The sequence below is a fragment of the Alosa sapidissima genome, chromosome 10 (assembly GCF_018492685.1).
Source record: "Alosa sapidissima isolate fAloSap1 chromosome 10, fAloSap1.pri, whole genome shotgun sequence".
NCBI classification, from domain to species: domain Eukaryota; kingdom Metazoa; phylum Chordata; class Actinopteri; order Clupeiformes; family Clupeidae; genus Alosa; species Alosa sapidissima.
Window position 1 is genome coordinate 33,717,997 of NC_055966.1, and position 27,977 is coordinate 33,745,973.

At 40.5% G+C, this 27,977-nt stretch overlaps 3 protein-coding genes across 5 annotated transcripts in view; all 3 read left to right on the plus strand.

Annotated features, from left to right (window-relative positions):
* Window positions 1-6,801, plus strand: part of LOC121720045 (hemicentin-2-like) — a 30,700-nt gene extending 23,899 nt beyond the window's left edge. The window contains exons 18-19 of the mRNA XM_042105878.1: window positions 6,261-6,355; window positions 6,594-6,801. Of these exons, the coding sequence (XP_041961812.1) occupies window positions 6,261-6,355; window positions 6,594-6,734 (236 nt within the window). The 3' untranslated portion in view covers window positions 6,735-6,801. The remainder of the gene's footprint in view (window positions 1-6,260; window positions 6,356-6,593) is intronic.
* A 9,701-nt stretch (window positions 6,802-16,502) lies between these two features.
* On the plus strand, window positions 16,503-20,839 carry LOC121720227 (carcinoembryonic antigen-related cell adhesion molecule 6-like). Of its 3 annotated transcripts, none has more exons than XM_042106207.1 (6): window positions 16,503-16,594; window positions 17,876-18,202; window positions 18,867-19,133; window positions 19,272-19,544; window positions 19,819-19,939; window positions 20,057-20,839. In XM_042106207.1, exons 1-6 carry the CDS (start codon window positions 16,555-16,557, stop codon window positions 20,076-20,078), a joined length of 1,050 nt encoding a protein of 349 aa, XP_041962141.1. In that variant the 5' UTR covers window positions 16,503-16,554; the 3' UTR covers window positions 20,079-20,839. The 3 variants fall into 3 exon arrangements, with proteins under 3 accessions (XP_041962141.1, XP_041962143.1, XP_041962144.1); XM_042106209.1 differs by having other exon boundaries at window positions 16,510-16,594; window positions 20,060-20,839; XM_042106210.1 differs by having other exon boundaries at window positions 16,510-16,594; window positions 18,867-19,076.
* A 749-nt stretch (window positions 20,840-21,588) lies between these two features.
* Window positions 21,589-27,284, plus strand: glipr2l (GLI pathogenesis-related 2, like). Its single transcript, XM_042106273.1, has 5 exons — window positions 21,589-22,353; window positions 24,111-24,219; window positions 24,616-24,719; window positions 25,813-25,890; window positions 26,417-27,284. The coding sequence occupies exons 1-5, from the start codon at window positions 22,341-22,343 to the stop codon at window positions 26,575-26,577; spliced, it is 465 nt and encodes a 154-aa protein (XP_041962207.1). The 5' UTR covers window positions 21,589-22,340; the 3' UTR covers window positions 26,578-27,284.
* The last annotated feature ends 693 nt before the right edge of the window (window positions 27,285-27,977 follow it).

The following is a 27,977-nucleotide window of genomic DNA, read 5'->3' on the forward strand; positions in this document are numbered from 1 at the left end:
CATCACGGAAGAAAAAAAGAGAGAGGAGGGATTCGGAACAGGCTCAGACGGAGGGGAAGTCGCTTCCCCCTCCTAACAGTAACTGCACCATCAGTGCAGTACCGTTGCACCATCAAAAGCATCCTCACCAACTGAGTCACAGGTCATACCTTGACAGCTCAACATGCAGGTCTATTAGCTACTCCATTATTCTGACCCCATACTGTTCGCATTCCCAAACTAAGCTCTGGATGTTTACAAAAATTGAAGGGGTCTAGGCCAGCGGTCCCCAACCACCGGGCCGCGGCCCGGTACCGGCCCGCAGGACATTCCTAACCGGGCCATAGCCTACGACATGAGTTTTAAAAAAAATGCATGCAAACTAAACTAAATTTAATTCGCAATAATGTCACGTTTTTACGTGGCATAGGCCTATATGCAGTTGTTTGATTGCACGCATGTTTGCATTTTGCAAGGTCTATTTTCTTACGTCTGTCTGTCCCGCCTTCAACACTTTTACATATTGCCTTCAGCGCTGCGCAGCCTCAGGTCAGCTCACTTCACTTGATCAGTTCTTGGCGAACGGTAGTGTCACACAAAGTTAGCTAAACTGCTAGAATGAGCAACAAAAAACAAGCATCTTTAGCAGGTCACTGGCCAGAGTGTTTGAATTGCGAGAGCAGAAAAAAAGTCACCGTTAGCTGCACATTTTAGTGATGAGGACTGGGTGTCAAAACTCGCTTACCTGTGTGACTTATTCGGGTTGCTTAATGACCTCAACCTGTCACTCCAGGGGAAAATGACGACTGTCTTTAAACTGGCAGATAAAGTCGCTGCATTTAAAGCCAAGCTTGGTTTGTAGGGACGACGAGTGGACCGGGTTGTATTTGATATGTTCCAAAAAGTAATATAATAATAATAATAATATAATAATAAAGCTTTATTTGTATAGCACCTTTCATACACAGAATGCAGCTCAAAGTGCTTTACATTTGAAGCATGTAACACAATAGTAGTCAGTCAGTCATTATCAATCACTTTTCTTTGCTGTTTATGATATGCTCAGCAACATATCAAAAATATAGAAAATGACGTCATAAGACTGGCAGCCTTAACCCTCTTACCCCCCACAAGCACGCCATATGGCGACTGTGGCAAGGAAAAACTCCCATATTCCAGGAAGAAACCTTGAGCAGAACCTGACTTAATAGGGGGAGCCCATCTGCTTCTGGCTGGCTGCGCCCTCCAATAGTAGCAGATGTAGAATAATCTGAAAATGTAGTCTACAGGATAAGATGAGTTAACTAAAAGCTTTCCTGTACAGGTATGTTTTCAGATCTTTTTTAAAAATATTTACTGAACTGGCCTGCTTGATGTACAGAGGCAGGGTGTTCCATAGTTTGGGGGCATAATGGATAAACGCAGCTTCTCCACTTTGTTTGTGGAGCACTTTGGGTACGATTAAAAGATTAGAATTGGATGATCTAAGTTTCCTTTGTGGTTGATAAGATATTAAAAGCTCAGAGATATATGAAGGTGCTATGCCATTCAGAGCTTTGTAAGTAATTAACATAACCTTAAAATCAATTCTATAGGAAATAGGGAGCCAGTGCAGTTCAGCCAACACAGGGGTGATGTGTTCTCTCTTCTTAGTCTTAGTTAAAAGTCTAGCCGCAGAGTTCTGTATGAGTGCCAATTTCTTTAGATGTTTTTTGGGAAGACCAGTGAAAAGTGCATTGCAGTAGTCTAACCTGCTAGTGATAAAGGCGTGAATTAGTTTTTCTGCATCTTGTTGAGTTAAAAAGGGCCGCACTTTGGCAATGTTTCTCAAGTGGAAATAGGCTGTCTGAGTAACTTTACTGATATGGGGCTTAAAACTTAACTCTGCATCTAAGATGACACCGAGGCTTGTTACTTTTGGTTTGACCTGGTGTGCCAAGTTCCCCAGATTACTAAGAATAATATCTCGCTTTAGTTTTGGTCCAACCAGAAGTACCTCTGTTTTGTCATCATTTAGTTTCAAAAAGTTTTTGCTCATCCACTGATTAATGGAGGTTAGGCATGCAGTGAGGGAGCAAAGGCCATCTGGGTTAGTTGGCTCAACAGAAAGATACAATTGGGTATTATCTGCGTAGCTGTGGAAGTTTACATTATGTTGACTTATGACGTTTCCCAATGGAAGCATATATAGAGAAAATAGCAGGGGACCAAGGCAGCTCCCCTGGGCCACACCAAAAGGCAAGTCATGTTTTTCAGATACATGATCTCCTAGACTGATATAAAAATCTCTGCCAGTAATGTAGGTTTGAAACCAGTTTAGAGCATTATCAGAGAGACCCACCCACTTCGCAAGGCGGTGAATTAGGATGCTATGATCAATGGTGTCAAATGCCGCACTCAAATCCAGAAGAATAAGGATTGAGACTTTGTTTGAGTCGGTAGCTAGTCTGAGATCATTGACTATTTTTACTAGAGCCGTTTCTGTGCTGTGATTTGATCTAAAACCTGATTGGAATTTTTCAAGGATACTGTTTTCGTTGAGGAAGGTATTTAACTGATTACAAACAACTTTTTCAAGTACTTTGCTCAAAAACGATAGATTTGATATAGGCCTGTAGTTGCTCAGATTGGTATGGTCAAGATTTGACTTTTTAAGTAAAGGTTTCACAACAGCGGTTTTAAAAGCAGTTGGAAATATACCTGTTTCTAATGAGGTATTTATTACCTTGAGAAAAAAGGGAGCTAAGCCATCATATACTTTTTTGAGGAATGTAGTAGGGATTGGATCTAAAACACATGTTGAGGAGCCGGTTTGAGTTATAATTTTACCAAGCTCAGATTGAGTAATAGTGCTAAAGGACCTTAATTTTGGGGGGCTGTTTTTGGGTGTACTATCAAACATATTACTTGTGTTACCAATAGCCTCCCTTATAGAAATGACTTTGTTTTTGAAGAAGTCTGCAAATTCTTCGCATCTTAGAGAGGATGCCTGACTGAGTGTATCAAAAGGTGTTTGATGCAATAGCCTATCAATGGTAGAGAACAACACCCTAGAGTTTCCACTGTTTTCAGCAATTACCTTAGAGAAGTGGTTCCTCCTCTCATTCCGAATAGCTCTATTATAATTTGCAATTTTTTCTTTTAGAATGGCACGGTGAACCTGTAACTTAGTTTTTCTCCATGTTCTCTCAGCTTTCCTACATGATCTTTTTAGATCATGGATATTTTCGTTCATCCAAGGTGTCAGTTTGCTACAGGGCCTTTTTTTAGTCTTTAAGGACTGTCAAGCAGAGCGCCTAATTCACGATTGAGAGCCTCTACCATTTGATCAATGGGATGATGTAAAATATCTAAATTTATGGAGTCTATAAGAGCTATGAACTGCTGTTCTGCTCTAATGTCCAAGAGTCGCGATTTGATTGCAATTTCGGGATGAATTTTTGGAGTATGTAGTACAATATTAAAAGATACACAATGATGATCAGACATATTTATATCATTTACTGATAAGTCTGTGACTTCTATCCCTCTGGAAATGACTAGATCGAGGGTGTTGCCAAGGTTGTGGGTGGGTCCTGTAACATGCTGCTTTAGCTCTAAACTGTCCAACACATTAAGGAACTTACTGGCTTTAGCATCAGTTGTCTTATTGACATGAATATTGAAGTCGCCATTTACAATTATCCGATCATAGCTAGTGATGATGAGCGACATAAGTTCAGAAAACTGGTCGAGAAAGCCAGTCCATAGTTTAGGAGGGCGGTATAAGGTTAATAGAAGTACAGCTGGGTCAGCCTTCAGAGTGAGGGCAATATACTCAAAGGAAGCGAATTCGCCAAAGTTGACTCGTGTGCAACTATATTTGTTTGAGAGAATGGAGGCAATTCCACCACCTCGTTTGCCTTGTCTAATTGAGTGGAAGAAATTATAATTTGGGGGACAAGTCTCAACAAGAACAGCTTCGCTGTCTGAAGTCAGCCAGGTTTCAACAAGAAACAGAAAATCCAATTTTTTTTCACTAATAAAATCATTGATTGCAAAGGTTTTGGTAGTAAGTGCACCTATATTTAGTAAACCCATGTTAGCTGAAAATGCCTCTGGCTTTTGAGGAATATGCTGAGGTATGGAAAGAATATTTGTTAGGTTTCTAGTTTTAAATTTGTCTTTTCTTTTTACTATACGTTGGGTAGAAATCAACGTTGGAATAGAACTATAAGCATAAGTCATGCTATTGCATGACACAGCTTGATCTATGGTAGTAGTATTGTATGTTACCCTGCAGAAAACATTCTCAGACTCATCCACATGTATAATGCCATTCGAATCAATACCTGGGGGGCGTGAATCTGTAATATTTTCTACAGAATGTCAATGTCTCAGTGTGGACGCTATGTTGTCAGAGAGTAGCCTGGCTCCATGTTGGTTTGGGTGGAGACCATCACGCTTCAGCATACTGGGCCTCTCCCAGAACAAGCCCCAGTTGTTGACATAGGGGATGCTTAGGGAAGCGCAGGGAAGCGCATGGGAACAAAACATGGGAACTAAACGTGCATTACGAATATAATTAGTGGGAGCCCTGCTTGTTTCCCTGCAACAAGAAGCTTCCTGGGGGTGATGGAAGACAGTGACACCCTCAGTGTGTTTGAAATGTCCAGTCGATTGCGCAATTTGTCTAGTTGCAGTCATTGCCGAAAACCCGGCCTCGCATAGATACGTGGTGGGAAACGTTTTCAGCGCTTTTACGGCTATCTCGGGATATTCTGCTTTGGTTTTGATCCAAAAACCCGCCAGAGAGGTTTCCTTATACACACTCTTTCGATCAACTGCTCTTCCTCCTGCACTGACAAGTTAGGACTATTCGGGATATTGACAAATGGGTTGCGGACCCACTCATTGGTTTGCCGTGAATCTTTGAAGGATGGGAAGTAACGCTTAAACTCATTTGAGAGCGCAACAAGGTGATCGCGCACCAGCTGCGAGAGAAAGGGCCCTGCCTCAGTCTCTCCCAAAACCAAAAGTAGTGGGGGTTTTGGGAGAGACTGAGGCAGGGCCCTTTCTCTCGCAGCTGGTGCGCGATCACCTTGTTGCGCTCTCAAATGAGTTTAAGCGTTACTTCCCATCCTTCAAAGATTCACGGCAAACCAATGAGTGGGTCCGCAACCCATTTGTCAATATCCCGAATAGTCCTAACTTGTCAGTGCAGGAGGAAGAGCAGTTGATCGAAATTGCAAATGACGGTGGTCTTAAGAGTGTGTATAAGGAAACCTCTCTGGCGGGTTTTTGGATCAAAACCAAAGCAGAATATCCCGAGATAGCCGTAAAAGCGCTGAAAACGTTTCCCACCACGTATCTATGCGAGGCCGGGTTTTCGGCAATGACTGCAACTAGACAAATTGCGCAATCGACTGGACATTTCAAACACACTGAGGGTGTCACTGTCTTCCATCACCCCCAGGAAGCTTCTTGTTGCAGGGAAACAAGCAGGGCTCCCACTAATTATATTCGTAATGCACGTTTAGTTCCCATGTTTTGTTCCCATATTTTGTTGAGCTTGTTCACACTTATAGATGTAGCTTCAAGTTGTTCAATATTCATAGTTCATATTGTTCAATTTTCACTTCTTCAAGTTCAAGTTTTTCACAAGAGATCGTTACCTTTACTGTTCATACATAACTGGAGCTAGTTCTTTTCAAGTAATGCATGCACAACACATATGGAACATGGAACCCCCAACCCCCCCCCCCCCCCCGCCGGTCCGTGAAAAAAAAATAGGAATCAAACCGGTCCATGGTACATAAAAGGTGGGGGACCCCTGGTCTAGACAACCAGCTCAATTTTCAATGACAACCAGCTCAGCACTATATTTACAAAAAAGGAAGACAGTGCCTTGCTCTTGTCAGGAAACTTTAACACCAGCCAGCACACAATGTCCATGATCTACAAATCACTGATCGAAAGTATGCTGACATTCAACATCATGTCCTGGTATGGGAACCTCTCAGTAAAAACCAAATGGTTCTTCCAAATGGCCTAACCACTTATAGAAATGCATCACTACTTGGTTAGCACTATAATTTCATACCTTTATGAAATATTTGTTAAACTACCATGCTAAGTAGATCCTAGAACACTATCAAGGCATGTATTGTACCTAAAAAGCACACTGCATAGTGATCTTAAATGGAAATCAACATAATGGTGGTTGTGGATGATTTTAAAGTCTTCCTTAGTTAATCCAAATATACCATTTAAATATTGATGTGTTTGTTGCCCTGTGTTAGTCCCTAATAAGGTGAAGATGGTGAGAGTCAAGGTCCAGGCCGAGTCCGGGGTTAACATGGAGGACCCTGCTGTGCAGGCGGCCATCTTAGAGAAGGTGGGTCAAAAACAGCAACAAACAAAAAACAAACAAAAACACATAAATCCTGTTGTGTTGACACCATCACTCTGGTTGTACCATTTACAAAAGCTGTTAACAACCCAATTACAGTTTATACAATGATTTATGAGTGTACAAACAAAAAGGATGTTTCTTGTAGATAATGCAGCAATGAGTCTTCATTCATGTAAAAAACTGTAAAGAATGATGAAATGACTGGAGTTTTGTTCTTCAGATTGGACAAAGACTGTGGGAGACGGGGAAGCCAGCAGGCACCAAACTGACGTGGATAAAGCAACAACATGAAAAGATCTTCCAAAAAATAAATGAGAAAGCAGGAAGGGAGAAGAAGAGGGCAAAGATAAATGAGTTTTAGACACTCTTTTTTTCATAGAGGGCAATTCCATGGAAAATTATGTTTTTTGTAACCAAGGGCGTAGGTTTTGTCTCAGCTTTGGTGGGGACACATCCACAACTCCTGTTGTCACGATACCAACATTATTGTTTCAATACCAATAGCAAGTGAAGAATCTCGATTTCGATACTATTGTGATTTTAAAAATTTTGATTTGGTTTGTGTGATTTGTGAGATCATTCACATCAGTGGCAATCATAGAATTTGATTGACCTTCCACACACACACACATTGAAAGTGATGGTTGTCATAGGTTTCTTTTTCATATTTTGGAATTCATATAAACTATACATTTATATTGATGATTATTTATAGTATTTTATGATCTGCATGATTACTAATAGCTAAACATATTTAGTAATTTGATTACATCATATTGATATTTTAAATTATTAGGCTACACTTGTCTATATCATCACATTTGGAGTGTAAATCTAATTGAGTGCCTGTCACTTTAAGAGGAACGTGAACGCTGAAAAATAGTTTCGAAAGTGCAAGGATATGTGGATTAAATTCATCATGTTTGCTATGTTATTAGATAAAATAAATGTTCAAAAAACTAACAAGTCAAAGAAAATATTTCTGGGATGAGATCATAGAAGAGATAAGTGTCTCGCAATGTTCATTTCTATGAGTATGGGAATGCACCAGTTTATCTTTTATTTCTTTGCATTGTGCAGGCTACATTCACAAATACATTAGCCTACATAAACAGAATATAGGAACAGGAAAATGTCTCGGATCCATTGTTTATTGCTACTGCAAGATTGGTAGCCCAATTAGCCTAACAGTCAGTGATGGTGACTTATAGCTTTCTTTTACTGTCTATGCTTATAGCCTATGTCCGTGCTGCACACCCTTATTCAACATGACTCCTAACTTTGGTTGAAAGATTACAGAAGCTAGGTTCGCTGTGACAATATCCTGGGTAATATCCTAACAGCTAATGCTATTTTACACAGTAAAATTCGCATTTGAAAGCCTGGTCACAAGTTTGTATGGCTAATTATTTTGCCTATATACTGCAATGAAAAAGCTTCATATTTTTGGGTGGCATAGCTGATCTACAAACCACAAAAAGGGGCAAACATGTATGCTGAAGGGCAAAGGGAATATCACAATGTTTTACTCTGGCCTTTTATGGGATAGGCTATGTATTGGCAGACAGCCCTTACCGTTGTCGTTGACACACCCGCTCGCCGGTGCAAACAAGTAGGCCTACAGACACTCTCCGTGCGTGTAGCGTGCATGTCAGATAACCCTCCCCCCTCTGTTTTTCAGCAAATTATATGACGACGTTTCTTGTAGCCTACTGTTGTGCTGGCTGTCGGAATGATCAGCAGCGCAAATAAGTTTGCTAAAATATTGGTGGGGACAATTTTGTCATATTAAATATTGATTAGGACTAGTCCTAGCGTCCCACCCTAAACCTACGCCCATGTTTGTAACATCCATAACGCCAATAAAAGGTGATGGTATGGTATGATGTGAATGATTACATGAAATTTGAGCATTTGCTATTTTTAGCTGAAGAATGTACATGAGAAAAAATGCACAAAAAATGAATGTTATCATTCACATCATACAAATGCCAAGGCATTTCACTGGCGTTATGGATGTGACAAAAAGTCCATTTTCCGTGGAATTGCCCTAGAGATGTAAAAACGGTACTCTGCTGTTGTGTCTGTCCTGTCCGTACTCCGACAAAAACACAGGAACAGTCATTTACTATTCATATTTATTTAAATCTATATTTATTTATTTATTTATTTAAATCTATATTTATTGTTTTCATGACAAAGACATAATTTTGAGAATATTTGCAGGAGTTGATTGTCACAGATATCTAATTTGTTCTGTGTTTTATGTTGTTATATTCTAATTTCAACTTCTTTGTCACCTTGACGGAGGGTTTTATGGTGGTGATGTAGGACTGCTAAGCTTAAGTACAGCACAACACATCTGCGTGCTGAGGAATAGCACCTGGGCTTTGATGCAGGGATGGAATGTCTGTTGTTTTATGTAAACAAGCCCAGTTGTATCTTGTTAAGTCCTGCAGCAGTACTGCACCTACATACAATTACTGTATGATTAGATTACTATAATCTTACATAGGCTATAGAATAGAGAATTAAAAAAAAAAAAAAAAAAGTGTATTTGTGCAATTGTAATTATGCAATCTCTTATACAATTACTATTAAATGTTGATTTCCAGTGACTTGTGTAAAATGTGGTGCTTGTATCACAATTTTATGGATTTTTCACTGACTCACCCATTAGCCAAATTAATTTTATTGTGTTATTGTTGTATTTATTCAGTCAGAAGGACACACCATCAATCAGATACGTGTGTATATATACTTATATATATATTTAAAGGGCTTGTAGTGTATAATATACTTATATATATAAGGGCTTGTTGCTTGTGACACATGGTCATTACTTGCTCATTGATAGTTACACCCCTGCTGCTATTTGAAGCGTGTACTGTATGCCTGCTATGCCTCCATGCATGTGACATCTATTTCTACTGTTAAGCTAGTTTCACCTTCTAGTATAAGTATATATACTCTTTTGATCCCGTGAAGGAAATTTGGTCTCTGCATTTATCCCAATACGTGAATTAGTGAAACACACTCAGCACACACAAGCACACACTAATCCCGGCGCAGTGAGCTGCCTGCAACAACGGTGAGGGGTTAGGTGCCTTGCTCAAGGGCACTTCAGCCGTGGGCCTACTGGTCGGGGTTCGAACCGGCAACCCTCCGGTTACAAGTCCGAAGCGCTAACCAGTAGGCCACGGCTGCCCAATAATATAATATAGACAGTCATGTAGCCTACTATAGCGTTTCAGGTTACAGATGAGATTACAGATACAGGTTTTTACCTGAAGAGACACAGGATCATGCAGCAGAAAGACATTGCAATACTACACATTAGGCAGGTCTGAATTTACATTTATGCATTTAGCAGATGCTTTTTAACCAAAGCGAGTAACATATGTCAATTAGGCCTATATTGAGCCATAGAGCTTTGAAGTTCGCCTACAAAAAAAAAAAAAGCTGCCATCTTTGCCCATAAAAGGAGATTCGGGTGTTAATTGAAGCTAACTACGTAGGACAAGTTGCAAGTAAGCTCTGGGGTAGCAAAGAGCAAAGTGTGCCATCTTCACATACCGATTTTCGGTTTTTGGATTTTCGGTATGTGAAGATGGCACACTCAATCACTACCACTGTGCCCCAGATTTGTATAATTCTACTGGAGTGGCACTTAAAGGATTAGCCTAGCTGAGGATGTTTTTACATTCAATAAGTGTATATCTAACACCTGTGTTGTACATAAAGACGTAAAGACTGTGACATACTGTAAGGGTCCGGTGCTCCTTTGTTTGTTCCCCATGTGCTTTGTGTTTACCTGCCTGTCACCTGTCTTTGTCTCCGCCCCATCTCCTTATTTGGTCTGTGCTTCCTGTCTTGTTAGTTTTCCCTCCGTTTCTGTTTCCACACCTGTTCCCCGTTATTGTCTTGTTGGTCTCATCCAGCCCTCTTTCTGTTAATTAGTCTGTTAGTTTAATATTGGTTTCCACCTGTCTCTTGTTTTACCTTGATCATTGTCCACCTGTGCCCTGTTACCCATGTGTATGTAAACCCTCTGTCTCCTCTCCGTCTTTGTCGGTTATTAGTCTTATTGTGATGTTGTTTCGTGGTTTGCTGTAGTGTGCCTTCGTATTAAAGATTCCTGTTTTCACTAAGTGTGCCTCGATCTCAACTTGCCTGCGCCTCGGTCCAGCTCTCCACACTGCAACCCTGGCACATACATAAAGAAATAAAGTGAAATGACCCACACAAAGACACCATAAATGCAAATAAATTATCGTTTGGTCATGATGAGAGAGATGTGGTGAAGGAACTGAGCAAAATTAACAAGTCATGAATGCAAATCTCAAACAAATGTCTTCCTCTATTTGTTTCAAGCGCTGATGGTCTGGTTTTTGATACCCCTCTGCCAGCTGGCTCATGACCTAATTTGAATATGCCTCACACAGTGACACATTCAGAAAACAAAATACAAAATAAATTTGACTTATTGACTTACTTCAATTTCAAATCTATCTATCTATCTATCTATCTACATATGTCTATGAGTTACTGCAGGATGGGCCTCTGGATGGAGCAGTAGGAGACAGTGTGGTGTTCACCCTCACCAACCCTCCATCTGCACCACTGGCAACAATCACCTGGGCTCATGAAGGATTTCAATTATTTTCTTTCTTTGTGATTGGCTTATGAGGTGATAAATATGACATTCCTGTGGACAAAAGCACGGTTAAGAGCCTGGGCAAACTATTACCAGTGTCCACTCTCTCTTTAATTTTGAAGCTAATTGACAGTAGACCTATGTTTGCACTAAGCCGTCTATATGTGTGAATAGGGAAGATAAAAAAGAAACTTAGCTTTGCCTAAACTTTGAATATGAAATATTATGTTTTTTAAACTGTGATTAGTGATAAAATAAATTACACATATTTTGCCATTTCTCTCAAATGATATTGTCTTTAACGTTTAGCATTACAGTAATCTCCAAAGTACAAATTGGCATTAGATTGATCAAGTTTAGCCTTTTGGTTACCTTGTTATTATTTGAACATTTCCCAGTGTATCATGTGTTGATATAAAAAAGATTAGATGCATCTATACCTATATAAGGGCACCTACAATGACCTTGGTAACACATCAGTGAAAGGACTGGGGCATTCCATTTAAGTTAATATAATTAATATAAGGAGGAGTATGGGGTGGCATATTAATACATAAGCCAAGAGCAAATATAAGCAGTAGTGTGCTACTCTATGATGTAGAGACTTACAATATTTTATGTGCTGTCACATGAGCAAAACGTGTCATAGTTTTCTTTCACCTTTCAGCGACTGCCGAATATGTGAACCACTTCTTCACTGAGACACTTAGTGCTTCTGACAACAGCAGGCATTCGCCCCAGAGTGCCGTCTTACAGCAATTAACCATTATGTCATGATATTCAGCTTTATCTTTCTTCTTTGCAGTAGCTGCTGTGTGTGGGTGTCTCGCGTCCTGTCACAGTGACCTGTAACCTGCCACCCCCCTTGCTGTGGGTAGTGGCTAGCCCATGCCAAAGCGAAGACAGGCCAGGCCAGTTCAGAGGAGGAGAGCATCGACCCTGACGGACTACACCCCTCAGCTCTCTCCATTCAGACCACCACCCACCACGTCGATAATGTCCACCAAAGCACTGGACACTCTGTGCTCCCCCTGTGTTCTACCCTGTCCCATGGCTAGTCCCACAGTATTATAAAGCCTGCACCAAGAACTCTGTTGCTTTCACAGGCTCCTTTACTGCAGACAATATAAAGCTTGAAATTGATAAATGCAAAAATACATATTTAGACATATTTACATCCAATTATTTAAGTTAAATTGTACTAATATGTTGATGTGATGACAAGTAAATGCTGAAACATGCTGCGGTTTTGGTCTTTGGTGTTCTGTAAGGAAATGTGTTATCATGTTTTCATACAGTCTAATGGTATTCAGACATTAACATTTATTTGGAATGCTCAACTGAAGATTCAGTTCCTCCTAAACAAAGGAACAGCCAATTCCGTTACACCCAAATTACAGTTTTTCTCAGTCGCTTTGGTACATTTCTCGAATCATCCTCAACATTTGCAAAACAGTAAGTAAGTGTCAATGAACATGTCAGTGCCATCAGAATTACAAGTCTTTGTGTCATTGTGTACGGATAAGACAGTCAAATTGCTTAGTCATGTTCTCAACAGTGTACTCTGGAGGGATGTTCTGATGTAATTAGGGCTGTCAAAATAACTGATTAATTTTGATTAATTCATTTGAGAAAAAATAACTGATTAAAAGAATTAGTGCAGATTAATCGATTCCGTATGACCTTTGACCCCGAGCCGTTCTATTCAGTAAAAATTAGACTGTAAAATGAAGGAGAGAGAAGAAAACGTGCTGCCTGGATCATTGATTGGAACATTTACTTTTAAAAAATGGCCTGATGGTGTTCATAAAAATAAAGTGTTGAAAATAAAGTCCTCTGCAATGTCTGCAGCAAGGAATTTGCATATCACCGGAGTTCATCAACTCTATAGTCGCACATCAATGCAAAGAAATAAGTGTTAACATTGAAGGGAGTGTTAATGTATTTTCATTGTGTCCCCTAGGTTATATCTGTGGCCTGAAATGCCTTGTATGTGAAAAAAAAACTTCTTCCCAAAGCACTGTTGAATTTATTTCCTCAGCATATTAGGTCATATCATAGATTATTATGGTCATTATTTGAACAGTGAAAATAATAATAAAAGAGTTTTTGAACTTTAATGTCACTAATGCTGATTAATCAATGATTCATTTGAATTTAAATATTTAAAATACTTTCACAGCAAAAATTATATATGTGATTAATTTAGATTAATTAATCACAGAGTATGTAATTAATTCGATTATTTTTTTTAATCGATTGACAGCCCTAGATGTAATCTATATGGCTAAAGTTTTGTTGACAATTATTGTAAATTGTAGGTTACACCTTAGTGTACTAGGTTGGAGTACACTAAGGTGTTGGATTGCAAGAGACTGGACAAGATTCACATTTACGCTTTTGCTGTTTGTACTGTCATTTGTTCACAGAGCATAGCATTGCGATACAGAAGGGAAAAGACAGCACTGCACTGCATAGCACAAAGAAAAATAAAAGAAAGAAGAAATGTGACCACAGGACAATCTCCGTAAGTTTAAACTAAACTGTGCGTGCAGTGCTGTAGGAATCACAGTGCAGTCGTATCATCTTGCTTGACATAATTATGACAACTTGTTCAACCATTTTGCATGTAAAGACTGTTATGAACTAATGCCTAAATGTTGTGGGGGGTGAGACTTTTCAACAGAGACCCGTTATAATACATTTTGATCAACATGACATAAGCAAATGATAATGTAGGAAACAGCAGATAATTGTACATAATCATATGCATGGATGTACCAAAGCATTTGCAACTTGTTCAAAGAAATGAGTAACTGCTTTTTTGATGTGCACAAGTGACACAATGATGTGAAGATTGAACAGGTACTTTTGAGAATTTCACTTCTGATCTGAGAAATGTACCAAAGCAACTGAGGAAAAAACTGTAATAGATGTGAAAAAGATGTGGCCCTGCCACTCTAGGATTTGCTCTCATCCAGTAACCCAGTTCCACATCATTTACTTATCAGTTTCCTCATGGCATTTACTACATTCCCTGATAAGGAAATACATGACTGTATATGAGGGCATTGGTTACTTATTTATCCAGGCCTGACTGTACCTTACTGAGTCCTGTATAAGGAGGCATGCCACATGGCATGCATAACACTGCAATAGCCGTGTCAACATTACGCAGTATAATTTTAGTGGCATTGAAAAGCCTGTTATCTGTGAGGTTGTTTGTCTAGCATGGTAGGCCCGATGGAAAAATGTGAAAACATGGATTTATTGCTGATGAGAGTGCGCCATCTACAGGAAGGTTGTTATATCTGCTTTACTGTAATTAAAAATGCAAGTATGTTTTTGACTGTAAGTCATTTTTGCTTGATTATTTTTCACCAACGGTGTTTGCAGGATTGACCTACAGTATATTGTAGTAATACAACACTGTCACATGGTGGCCAAAAGCAATTATTACAACTGATGTAGAAAACACTGGTTGTGCTGGTATTGTAAGCCATAGTTGGTACACTGAATAACATTCCTGTGTTCTGTGATCTGAAACCCAGTACACAGCACTTGCATTGGGATAACTAAACAAACTTGTCATGTTTTGTCTTGCTTCATGTGACTTCATCACATCCTGTTATGATATGCCTGGTGTAAACTTGTTCAACAGCTCTGTTCAGTATAGGACAGGAAATACCCTGTCATTATTGTGTAATAATTTAGTTTAAATGAAGCCTACCAAATATCAGGTATACAGAGATGATGTTGCAATTTGAGATTTTGACTGTGTTATTTCTTCTATGGCATCATGACTTGACTCATGACAATTGTGCAATTCCTGTTATATGCAATCATGCTCACTCTCACTCATATATAATAAAAAAAGCACTTGTATTACAACTACCTGAACTATCCACTGAGGATGAAAAGTGTCCAGTTTGAGTGTCCAGTGTCTTTTTGACCGTTTGACTGTTATGAGTGAGTGCACCATCCCAGTTCTTGCAGCGCACCTCATGCCATAATCATCAGTGTAAAAGTGGGGCCTACTGGTTAGCGCTTCGGACTTGTAACCGGAGGGTTGCCGGTTTGAACCCCAACCAGTAAGCACGCCTGAAGTGCCCTTGAGCAAGGCACCTAACCCCTCACTGCTCCCCGAGTGCCGCTGTTGTTGCAGGCAGCTCACTGCGCTGGGATTAGTGTGTGCTTCACCTCACTGTGTGTTAACTGTGTGCTGAGTGTGTTTCACTAATTCACGGATTGGGATAAATGCAGAGACCAAATTTCCATCACAGGATCAAAAGAGTACAGTATATATACTTATACTATACTATTCACTCATATTAGGTAGTGAAACAGAGTGCAAGTCTGACGAATAGAGCTCAATCATTGTGTTCTGATAGGATGGTGCTGATCCAGTGGTTATAAATCCAGTGGTTATAAGGCAAGAGTGTTGGATTTCCTTTGAATTCTGGACACTTTAACAAGCCAATGAAGAGAGGCCAGTATAGAGGAGTCATTTGTATCCTCTTTGAAATATGGACAACCAAACGCGGGGCAGCATACACTTAAAACAAAATGAAGGCTTTGCTCTGAACCAGTGACCCAGTTTGACTTCTCACACTTGACTTTTACTACACTCTCGTCTCCCGCGCACGTGCATGAACAGAATAAGGACATACTGTACATGACTGTGAAGTATCACATTGGTTACTTAGTAATTCCGGCCTCACTAGACTTAGTTAAAGAAAACATGTTGTGTCCATCACATTGCAACAAGTGTCTGCCCTGACAGATTAGCATCACAATATAATTATAGACAGTGACAGGTGAAGTGATCAAATAATATATCATAGTTGGTCTTCCATAGCAGCTTTTAGAACAACTTATCACTGACTTATTTGATGAGATTGTGTCACCTAAGACTGCAACAGGACTATATCTGTTTAATTGATAGTAATATTGATTGTCAGAGATTTTTGGCTGAAGTAAGGAAAGGCTTTTTTTAAATATTGTCAGATCCCTGGTTGGTTTTAAGATTATTTACAGATTAATGGATTTATAGTTATGGATTGATTTAGAGGGTTTGCTTATTTGTTAACACTGAGGCTGAACAAAATATAAACGAGCAAGGTTTGATAAGGTTTGCATTCCACTTTAATGTCTTGAGAAAACGTTAATGTCCCTAGAGGAATGTAATGTTACAGCAGAGACATACAGGCACTTTAAAAGCACAATAAACACAGAGAAACAACAGTAAGGGAAGACCCACATCACATCACCCACATCATCCTCCCGGGTGCTAAAACCTGCTACACAACATCTGAAATATGATGTAAACTTGTCTTGCCTTGTCTCGCTTGGACTTACCTTGACAATTATTGTGGTAAGCATCCGGAAGACTCTTGTATGAACCTGTAAGACAACTATGACAGGAAATACCATTCCATTATTGTGCAATGATTTAGTATAAATCCCCAAATGTAAACAGGTGATTGATAATCACAGAGATCTCAGCTGCTGTCAGAGAGGGAAGATGATGCTCCATGCTACTCTGGTTATTACCCTGCTAACAGGTGGATATGTTTTGACAGTATGGCTTTCTGTCTTTGACAGGCATGTTAATAGTTTTTTTTTTCAACAAAACAGTCATGAAAAGAGTTGTTTGTCATTTAGTGTGAGCTTGTTGAGAGATACATAACAGACATAAAGTGTATGATGTGACTGTGTTGAGAGATTTTATTCACAGTTCAAGCCAATTGGACTATTTTAGCCAAACATACCTTACCAGTCCAGCAGCGTCTTTGCATGTCTTCATAACCACTGATAGGCCTTCAGCTCAATGCCTGATGATGACTGTGGCATAACAATGCTGGCAAAATTGTGACATGACAGATAGGTGGGCAGACCCAGTCCAGCGCTCTCCTGGGTTGCTTTAAATAGTTTTCAAACATCTATTTCTAATGCTTAATACACAGCAGCGTAGGAAATAAAACATATAGTATTGAGTGACACTCTGTGACAGTAACATATGATCTGGTGCTGGGATTTTGGCTTTGTTAATTTTTGCATGATTTTGTTCTCAGTCACAGTCAATCAGAATTCTCAAAACTGCTTGTTCAAATTCCATATATATCATCTTATCACTTGTGTGCACATCATTAAAGCAGTTTCTCTTTCTTCTTGAACAAATAGCAATGATTTAGTACATCCATGCAACTGATGTACAATGCAATGTAATGTGCAAATGTTTTTTTTTTTACATTTTGAATTCTTAATGTCATATACCACTATACTGGTTCCATGCCTCGTTGATGTTAATGATGTTAATGATGTTAATGATGTTAATGATAATTGGCAGGTAAAATGTATTTCTGTTTCTTCCTTTCCAGCTGGTTTCTCTGAAACTCTGAGTGTTAACTATTTTGGGTGTTAACTATTTAAGGACTTAAAGAATTAATTAAGGACTATCGGGCCCTATTGGTCTTTAGTTTATGTAAAGCACATCGAGTGACCTCTGTGTATGAAATGCGCTAAAAATTAAACTTGACTTGACTTGTCTTGACATGAAATGGGCTAATTGTCACTTCAATGAAAATGAGCATAGATACTATGCGGGCAGCCAGGTTAACTTGATTGTGCAATTCCTTTCAAATGCAGCCATGCAGAAATATATGCACACAATGTTGTCATTGCCCAGCTATGTGTGTGTGTGTGTGTGTGTGTGTGTGTGTGTGTGTGTGTGTGTGTGTGTGTGTGTGTGTGTGTGTGTGTGTGTGCGTACAGTACAGTATAACATTCAATTGTTTCTGTCTTGTATCTGAGTGTAATTTTCTTTCATTCATTGTTTTTCACAGGTCTGAGTTCAGGTCAACAGCGGTCATTATTAATTGATGGCTCCACCAAGAGACCTGTGGGGGACACCATGCAATTCTTCATAGTCAACCCCCCATCCCCTCCCTATACAGAGATCAGCTGGAGTTTTCAAGGGAGCCCTGTTATCACCCACCTAGAGGGCAGTGACACCTTTGGGTCTAACTACTCTGGCCGTGTCCAGCTCGACGGCCTGACTGGCTCTCTGAAGCTGCACAATCTAACTCTGCAGGACTCTGGGGAGTACATAGTCACCATCAAGATGTCAGGAGGCACAGAGTTTAGTGGGAGAATGAACCTGACGGCCTTGAGTAAGTGGTTAAGACTGCATGGTTTAACACTCAGTTAGACTCAGCCTCTTTACATTCAGTTTATATTATACTGTTTGTAATTAATATTCAGAAAAATAAGCTACTCTGTCTTGATTTCTTGACATATTCACACCACACCTGATGGACTCAAACTACAGCTGCTGTGAATATGATTATGTTTTGCAGTGCCTAGGGGCTACCATCAAAAACATAGCCTGAAAAAAGCAACACATATCCCAATAATATTTGAATGACTGAATAAAAATCCTAAGGCTATTTATCCTGCACACTGTAGAAGTTGTTTGGGATTGCTTGTTAAGGGCTTACATCTCGTGACAGTGAGTCTTCCGCTGTACTTTAGATGCGCCTTTTGCTATAGACCAGGTTTTTCTTGGTCAGTGGCGTAATGATTTGTAGAGGGTGTAAGATAGCGATTTTTGGATTAAGCGCCAGTCCACACTTTCTGCCACACCACCTGAGCTCAAGGCTTAATACAAGTGCAGCGCAGGGCGGAACATTTGAGTGTAAGATAGGAATAAGCTTTGTGCCGCGTTTTTGATCGTCAAAATAGAACCCATGCATTTTATCTCAACTACCTCAACAATCTTGCCAATGTGAACTCACATTTTTGTTGTTGTTTGTTTGCATATTCATTTTATACCAGATCCTGTCTCTGTCTCAATTGTGGCCAATGAGACGGAGCCGATTGAGTTCCGCAGCACCGTGAAAGTCACCTGCATTGCCTCTGGCTCCTTCTTCACCGTGACATTGTTTGGCGAAACAGGCAATATGTCAAGCACCTACGAAGGCCTCACTGGGAAAGTGAAGATCACCGACTACAAGGAGGCAAGGCGTGGCATGAGGCCTTTTGCATGTGAGGCCTCCAATGATGTGACTGGGATGGTTGCTAGGCTGCCTGTCAACGTACTCTGTGAGTCTAATCTAAAGACTGTATGCTATTCTGTTTAATGTGAAGTTGGCAAATGAACATGTGAGGGGAAAATAATTGTTGAAATGAGTGAATGAACATGATGCGTCTATGATGCAGCAAGAGCCTTTCTTCTTACAGATGGACCTGATGAGGCGGTCATGGTGGCTACACCAAAGGGCCCGTCCTATCGTCCTGGCTCGTACATCACCCTGTCCTGCTCCTCCGAGTCCTACCCTGCTGCCCAGTACCAGTGGGCACTGAATGGAACCCTGCTGGGCAGAGAAGGACCAGAACTACGACTGGAGAACGTTCAGGACAGTGAGAGTGGAGGCTACAGCTGCTGGGCTAGCAACAGCAAAACCGGGAGAAAAATGCAGTCAAACACACTTCATATTACAGTGCCAGTGTCAGGTAGGAATATGTAAGAGTGATTCTAAAAGTAGGAGAGGTTTTTTTTTTTTTTTTTGCAGGTCAGATTTGAACCTGGGTCTCTGTGGGCACGTGGACCCATATATGGTATGAGCACTGTAGCCAGTTGCACCACAGTGCCCTCTGTAAAAGAAGTTTTTAATGTCTACGGAATATAATAAAAATAAAACAAACAAAACTATAGTTGGTCTATTTGAAATTACAAACTGAGTGCTCATCTGTAAAGGACATCTCTTGTCTTGTCTTGTGTTGCCAGGCTTGAGTGGAGGAGGCATTGCTGGTATAGTGATTGGATCGTTGCTAGCTGTAGCTGCCTTGATTGTCATCGTACTAGTTCTGCTAGGCTTCAGGTTCAGACCAGTGAAGGGTTGCTACAGGTACTGTACATTCACTGAATTACCAAATCATAGGCAGACCATTTACACTGCTTCCATCATTATCCAGTCATTAAGATAATGCTGCTGATCCTGTTAAATATGTTTTGTGTTCAACAGAAGGACTTCTACAGGGGACTGATACACTGTGAAGAGACACTGCAGTGCTTTCTGCACTGTATTTTACAATGTTTCTGAAAAGACTGTCAACGAAAGGGTTTTAAGTTAATTAAGTTCATTTTTACTTTTTACAGTATGTCTCAATGTGTAAATGAATGGCATTGTACTGATTGTTATCTGTTTCATATTATGTAGGCCTGATAATGGTGTGTATATGACATACAGTACTTTGGAGTGTGTACAAGGCAAGGCTATGTAGTGACAGTTATTGCTAACAGAGCTGAGGTTGGTATCCTACAGTATGTATTGTAACGATTTGATGCAACACACACAGTTGTCCAATCAAAGGTTTAATGCGGAAGTGGGTTTCAGCCAAACACATAGGAACCATCACATAGGAAACACAAGGGAAGTCAATAAAACAAGCACAATACACAAACAGGGTAGTCACATACAATACACCGGGTAAAACACATGATGTACAACCTAAAGACTACACAAGCACAACACATACATGACAAGGTAAACGCAATTACACTCACTAAAACCGACATTACACAAACCAGCATTCATACACATTGCATTCTGGGAGGCTAGCACTCAGTCCGGAAGACACCGACGTTACAGTATTTATTTATATTTGTAATTTATCTTGGAAATAGGCAGCTACAGTTCAGATGTGCATTTAATGTATTGTCTACAAGAAACAATGAAACTGAAACATGCACAAACATGTTTCCATGTTCAATAAATCCTACTGATTGACACATTAAAGTTATAATAATTATAAAGTAAGTAAGTATATATATATATATAAATATATACTCTTGATCCTGTGAGGGAAATTTGGTCTCTGCATTTATCCCAATCCGTGAATTAGTGAAACACACTCAGCACACAGTGAACACACAGTGAGGTGAAGCACACACTTATCCCGGCGCAGTGAGCTGCCTGCTACAACAGCGGCACTCGGGGAGCAGTGAGGGGTTAGGTGCTTTGCTCAAGTGCACTTCAGCCGTTACCACTGGTCGGGGTTCGAACCGGCAACCCTCCGGTTACAAGTCCGGAGTGCTAACCAGTGGGCCACGGCCATCTGTTCAACATTTATCAACAAAAAAGTCAGTCAGGGTTTATTGTGACTGATTAGCTTTCAGATACCATAGTCAGGTCAGGAAAAAACAACAGAAAACATACCATAAAAATATATAGGTAAACTTTTGTAATATAATCTATTCAAAGCTGTTTTTCAAATGGACAGCATAATCTCACAGGTTCCCTTCATATTGTAGCGACCGGCTGTCAATCAGGGAGTGGCCGTGCTATGCATAACCCCGGGCACGCTCATGGTTGGCAGCCTGGTGAGAGGGGGGCGGGACCCCCGGGGGAATATAGGCTACGGTTCGAGGAAGTTCTGCCTCTTTTCGGTTCTGGGCCTGACACTGCCCGCTGTGTGTTATATGCTGCATTGTGTGCTTTGGTGACAATAAACCAGTTCATGAAACTCTGGCTCTTGGTGAAACGCTACAATATTATGCCCAGGTAATATTGCACAATGACATTTTCATATTGCTTTCAACTGCTGACAGATGTGTTTGTGTTTATCCTGTTTCTCAATTGCATACATTCCCAAAACTATATATAATAGTGAATTTGGATGAATGATTATTGAAACACTGATGCTAGAGCAAGACATAAGTCAGAAGCATTATTCCTGCATTGCAACTAGCATTCTTGTATTAAATAAATAAAGAAATAAAAAATAGCTTGTGTTAGCTGACTCATGACTCACGGTTGCAACTCAAGCAGCGTCATATTATTTATTTGAAATATATTAGGCAGCTGAGCTAACTATTAATCAGGGGGAAACTTGTGGGCGCAGCTTCAGGGTGTTTCTCTGTGCCTCCTGACAGCAGTGATAAGAAATGCCCAGCAATTCACTCAAACCACATGGCTCACACTGATGATGTCATAGCTGAGCTGGGACAGCCCCTTCATTTCAGGAGAGAGAGAGGGAGAGATAGAGAGTGAGAGAAGGCTAAAAAGCACTCTCTCAGAGTGTGACAGAGAGAAGAAAACAAATGATCATCTTGCACTCTGATAGCCACTGAAAAAACTGACTTCTGATCAATCAGAGATCTGTGCAAAGCAGAAAGGGAAACTACCCGAACAAGACACGAAGAGAGGGAGGGAGAGAAGGAGCTAATTTATGGTATAACTGTCTGGGTCTGTCTGTAAGGAGTGGCCCACAGTCGACCAGAAGGGAGACTGACCATCTCTGTTAACCATGGGCAAATCAGGTAAGGGTGATATCCAGCTTTTGACAAGTTTGTGGTGAGTGAGTGTTGCCTGTTTAGTGCAGATCCCATTTTCCATTGGGTGTGACTTTGTCCAAGTTGCTGAAGTTCTCCAACAGCTGCCAGCTTGTTTCACTTTTACAATGTGGTTTTACTTCTGCAGCACACTCTTTCTCTCTCTGTCTCTCGATCACTTTTTTACTCGGTTTTCTCTTGTAAATGTTTGGCACGCCTTTGTAATTCTACATTTCTTTTCTCTCTGGTTTTCTCCATGTCTGTTGTTCTAAGTTTAGTTTGTATATTTCCATGCAATACTCTCGCATATAAATCATTTGTCAGGCCCTAAGGCTTGTGAGTGTGACTCAGTGTTTAATCTCGTATTATTTAGTGTGTGTGTGTGTGTGTGTAGGTGTAGGTGTGTAGGTGTGTGTGTGTGTAGGTGTGTGTAGGTGTGTGTGTGTGTGTGTGTGTGTAGGTGTGTGTGTGTTTGCATGTTTGTCTGCATAAGCCCATGATACCATGCAGTCAGTAGCATGACCTCAGTGTGATTCCATCCGTTCACAGATACCAACCTAGGGCTGTGTTCTCTGTGGGTGTTGTGGTTTAGATAATTAAGTAGATTAGGTTCAATCTGTCAGAGACATGTGGAACTTTTACCTAATACTTATGCTTTAAGTTTAATAACACAATATACTGTAAGGCCAGCCTCTTTGCATATCTAAAGTCGGAGAAGGCCTCTCACATTGACAAAAGAGAGAAGGCCCTTTGTTATCAATTTGCCTCTATGTACTGTAGGTATATATTTGAAGCTAGAAGCTATTTTTTTCAGTTGCCACATGCCCTCAGTTTTCGTCACCCTGCTGGGTGCCCCACTCAGCCTTGGGTCTGCTAGACCACACAAATATACCTGGACTCTAACTGTATTTGTCAAATGAGAAATGATAACCTGTGTTTGGTATCATGTTAAAGGTTTCAATGTGAGAAATACAAGATTGTCAGTTGTAGAACAGTAAAGTTAATGCATATGATGTTTCTGTAACCTGGGATAATTTGTGCCCACTCTGGAGAAATAGGCCCACACCCCCTGCTCTCATGATAAGAGAAAACCCCTGGTGATTCGAAGGTCTCCAGATGCAGATTCACCTCTGGGTTTACCTTTACCCTAAGTGATATTGGTTACATTTAAGTTTATGGTTTACTGGTTAATAAATAATACATATTTCTTCTCGTATGCCATGCTACTACTTTGCTACAGCTGATAAACTACTTGGTAAATATTCAAGGTCCATTTCTTAATTTTATGAAGTCGGATGAATCTTAGTTTCTCGCAATTTAGTCCTTACCCTGTTCTGTCCTAATGCTCAAGACACGTTTAAACCTTTCTCTTGGCCAACGCAATTCTCTTCCTGAGGTGCGTCGTGTGCCCTCTTACAATACTACATTGTCTCACACCAAATACTATATTATGTTCAAAGTATAGTGGATAACATCTGTGTTTTCAAACATCTTCATTTGACAGAAACTGGTACACTGTATCTCTACTAGTGTTTTGTGCTATGTCACTCTCTCCTTTCCTCATCTCTCTCTCTCTCTCTCTCTCTCTCTCTCTCTCTCTCTCTCTCTCTCTCTCTCTCTCTCTCTCTCTCTCTCTCTCTCTCTCTCTCTCTCTCTCTCTCTCTCTCTCTCTCTCTCTCTCTCTCTCTCTCTCTCTCTCTCTCTCTCTCTCTCTCTCTCTCTCTCTCTCTCTCTCTCTCCTACAGCCTCTAAGGTGTTTGCTGAAGAGGTGCTGCACTCCCACAATGAGTACCGAAGGAAACACCAGGCCCCTCCCCTCAAACTCAGCAGCAAGCTCAGCCGAGAGGCCAGCAGGTGACACTCTCTCCGCTTGATTGGATGCTGTCGAGTCCTGATTTATGCTCAGTGTTTAGAACAGAGCCCTGTCTTTACATTCGTTCATTTTGTCCATTTGTTTTTTGAGCATCTGAAAGCTTATGGATACAAATGAAACAGGGTGACGTTTGAAAAGGACCTTTCATTTTTTCCGTAAGAAAAGGGAGCATAAATCTAGCTTCTAAATCTAGTACAATATGATACACTACAAACTTCAAAGTGTCAACACTTTTCTTCTAGTCTAGTAGTTTCCCATACTAACAATTGTTCTGCATTTTTGTTTGTCATAATTATATTCTGTACTATCTGACCATGTAACAGTGTGAGTTCTCCCTCTGTCCCTCTCTACATGTGTATGTCTGTGTGTGTGTGCAGGTATGCTGAGAGTCTGGCCAGTACGAGGATCCTGAAGCACAGTGTTGAGTCCAGCAAGGGGAGCTGTGGCGAGAACCTGGCCTGGGCCTCCTATGATCAGTCAGGTACTCTCAATCACACCTTGCACACTAATGGGCTTCGATCAGTCAGGTACTCTCAATCACACCTTGCACACTAATGGGCTTCCTATGACCAGTCAGTCAGGTACTCTCAATCACACCTTGCACACTAATGCACAACCTCTATACACAAACTGACCTGGCTACACGTCATGCATAATTATTCTTTTTTCCCAGTTCTTTCTCTCTTCTAATCAATCTCATTCTCAAGTTACAGTGTAGGCTCTCACTCACTTGCCCTCACACACACACTCATACATGTGTGTGGTAGAGAGAGGGCTGGAATATAGTAATGTTTGGACAAAACGGGGACACCACAGATATAAGCATGGCCTTTTCAGAGGCATTTCCATGGGTCCTTTACCAAATTCTTTGGTATCCCTGCTTACAATATTAACCTAGATCCTCATTTAAAATGACCCATTAAAGTAATGCTTTCATAATGTAGTAAATACAGATGCACCTATCTCAGGTTGCATATTTACTGTAGGACCAAGTGAGACAATAAGAAATGGTGCTTTTGTCCAGCATGTCCTCAAAAAGTTGCTAAGCTACCTGACTACATACATACAGAGACAGAAAATGTCTCCTCTGTTCTCTTCCTCACTTCTGTCCTTCTTTCCCATAATCCTCTCCACTCTGCTTTTCCTTCTGTGAGACGCCAGCTGGGACTCATTTGTGTGTGTGTGTGTGTGTGTGAGAGAGAGCGTATTCACTGAAGCTGTGAGTTGACTGAAGTTGATGACTTAACACTAAAGGAATGTCCGCCCTGTCTAGGGACATTTGTTATGTTAAGGCAAGCAAGTTTAATGTTCGGCTCATATAATGGTTAGTTCAGTGCTGTAACCTGAACATATTACTGGCTTGTGTCCACTTACAATAACTTCCATTAAAAGTGAGTTGAGAAGATACGTTTAGCTGTATTTCAGTGCATTTTTACTGTCTGTACGATAATTACTGTTTAATTTCCAATGTGGTATTGATTGTCACTAAAGTAGTGTGTGTGTGTGTGTGTGTGTGTGTGTGTGTGTGTGAGTGAATGTGTATGCTTTGGTATGTGGGTTTCTGTGTTTTCTAGGAAAAGATGTGTCTGATCGCTGGTATAATGAAGTGCAGCAATATAATTTTAACCGTCCTGGCTTTAACTCTGGAACTGGTAAGCATTTACAGTCATCATCCCCCCCACACACACACACACACACAAGGATGGTCAGTGTCTAGGCTCCAAAAACGTACTGCTTGAGTATGTATGTGGGTGCATGATTCACTGACACAATACCATTGGCCATTCCTGTGCTTGCTGTCATCACGCTGACAACTCCTTCCGTCTGTGTCATCACCTCTGTGAAACTGTGGGGGTGGAGGTTGGGGAGGTGGGGGGGGGGGGTCTCTTCTCTGCTCCGCGCCACCCACCCATCCTGTGAGATGTGCTGTCATCATGCTCTAAATATTTATCTTGGCTGACATACTCTGCAGCCAGCGCCATCAAGGTTTATGTTGAAACATGCACACAGACAGAGAGAGAGGGAGAGAGCATTCTTCAATTAATTTCTACCCTTCTTGTCATTGTTAATATCTTTCACCGATGCCTTCACCAATTCCGTTCAAACACAAAACACACACACACAGACTTATGTCTGCATCTGTACCCCCCCCCACACTCCATCTGCAACCCTGTACAGGTCACTTCACAGCGATGGTGTGGAAAAGCTCGCGCAAGATGGGCGTGGGAAAGGCCCAGGCGTCTGATGGCTCCACGTTTGTTGTGGCCCGCTACACCCCAGCCGGAAACATCATCAACCAGGGACATTTTGAGGCCAATGTGCTGGCCGCCAGGAGCTGAAGAGAACACCCAGGGAGATCGAGGCAACAGGGGAGACAACGGAGAAAAAAAGACCCAAAACAAGTACAAGGGAGAAACGAGGAGGAGAGAAAGAATGCAGTCTGTGAGCCCGTGGGTCCATGGACCCCAATCAGCCTGTGGTAAGCTGTGTTCATGGCAGACGATAGAAGACTTGAGGTTCACTCTTCAGACAAGTTCCGTGGTGCTGACTACCTACAAGGACATATACATACATTAGTGAATGAGTGATTGACTTGAAATGACATGAAACACCCTGCACTCAGTATTATAACACAATCTGCATTTCATTCTTATCAAAAACACTGAAAATCTGTATAACTGAACTGTGTGTCTCAAGAGTACAGGCAAACAACATTATCTCCTTTGAAATGACTGTTGACAAATGAGAACTTGTTTTTACAATCATGACAAGTATTTTGCAAGTATTTTGAAAATTTGAATTAAGCATTACAAGATACTATTTCTCTTCAGAAGTGTTTGTTTGTATGTATGGAGATTTAAGTACTTAGACTGTTGCCACTTGATGTTGAATGTTCTAACATAAGCATTACGTATTTAGCAGTGTTTTCTTTTTTGATTGTCACTTGCACAAAACATACACTATGTCACTGTTATCACATTGTCACTGAACTTATTTAAAATGTAATCTTCAATTAAAAACTTGAATAAGACCATTGTGAACACCATGCACATCAAGCAAAAGTGTATTTCTAATGGTTACTCCCATGACTGAACAGAGTGAAAATCTCATCTGATCAAAATCTGCAGACAGACAGACTGACTTTACAGAATCCATAAAAAAGGCCTTTTACAAATGCTAGCTGTATTCACAGATTACATGTTGTCAGCAAGAAAAGATGCCAGGATGCAGTCACATTTCTGCACTGTGACATACAGTATATTAATTTCATAAAACATATTCCCTGATTTAAGCTTAGTGGTTACATACAGTATATACTCAATTACTTCCCTACTTTACCGACCCATGTGAAGGCCTTGTCCAGAAGAGGGCACTACTGAGTAGTCATTTTGACTGAGTCCTTGTTCTAGTGGGGACCTGCTATGACTGGCTTTTCATGAGCATATATCTTGCTATATCTTTGGTGAAGATTGCAGCAAAATACACATACACACACACACACACACACACACACACACACACACACACTTCCAATGGGGGTGATAGAAACAGATGTTCAAGGGTGAGTTACTAAGCTGAATACCTTTCCTAAAGCATACTCTCCTTTAAAACAAGGGTGTATGTTTCATTTACTGTATTATCATGTTTTTTTCCATCTTTCAATGTTTGCCGCTGTAACATTTATCAATTAGAGGTATGTGCCTTTGCAGGGCATTTCCAGTGACATGCTGGCCATTTC

Bases quoted from the DNA above. Each gene is read 5' to 3' on its own strand.
- LOC121720227 (XM_042106207.1), top strand. From the start codon at position 16,555: ATGATGCTCCATGCTACTCTGGTTATTACCCTGCTAACAG. The intron at 19,134-19,271 runs GTGAGTCTAATC...TTCTTCTTACAG, and splicing joins GCTGCCTGTCAACGTACTCT to ATGGACCTGATGAGGCGGTC. The intron at 19,545-19,818 runs GTAGGAATATGT...TTGTGTTGCCAG, and splicing joins TATTACAGTGCCAGTGTCAG to GCTTGAGTGGAGGAGGCATT.
- glipr2l (XM_042106273.1), top strand. The intron at 24,220-24,615 runs GTGACACTCTCT...GTGTGTGTGCAG, and splicing joins CTCAGCCGAGAGGCCAGCAG to GTATGCTGAGAGTCTGGCCA. The intron at 24,720-25,812 runs GTACTCTCAATC...TGTGTTTTCTAG, and splicing joins GGCCTCCTATGATCAGTCAG to GAAAAGATGTGTCTGATCGC.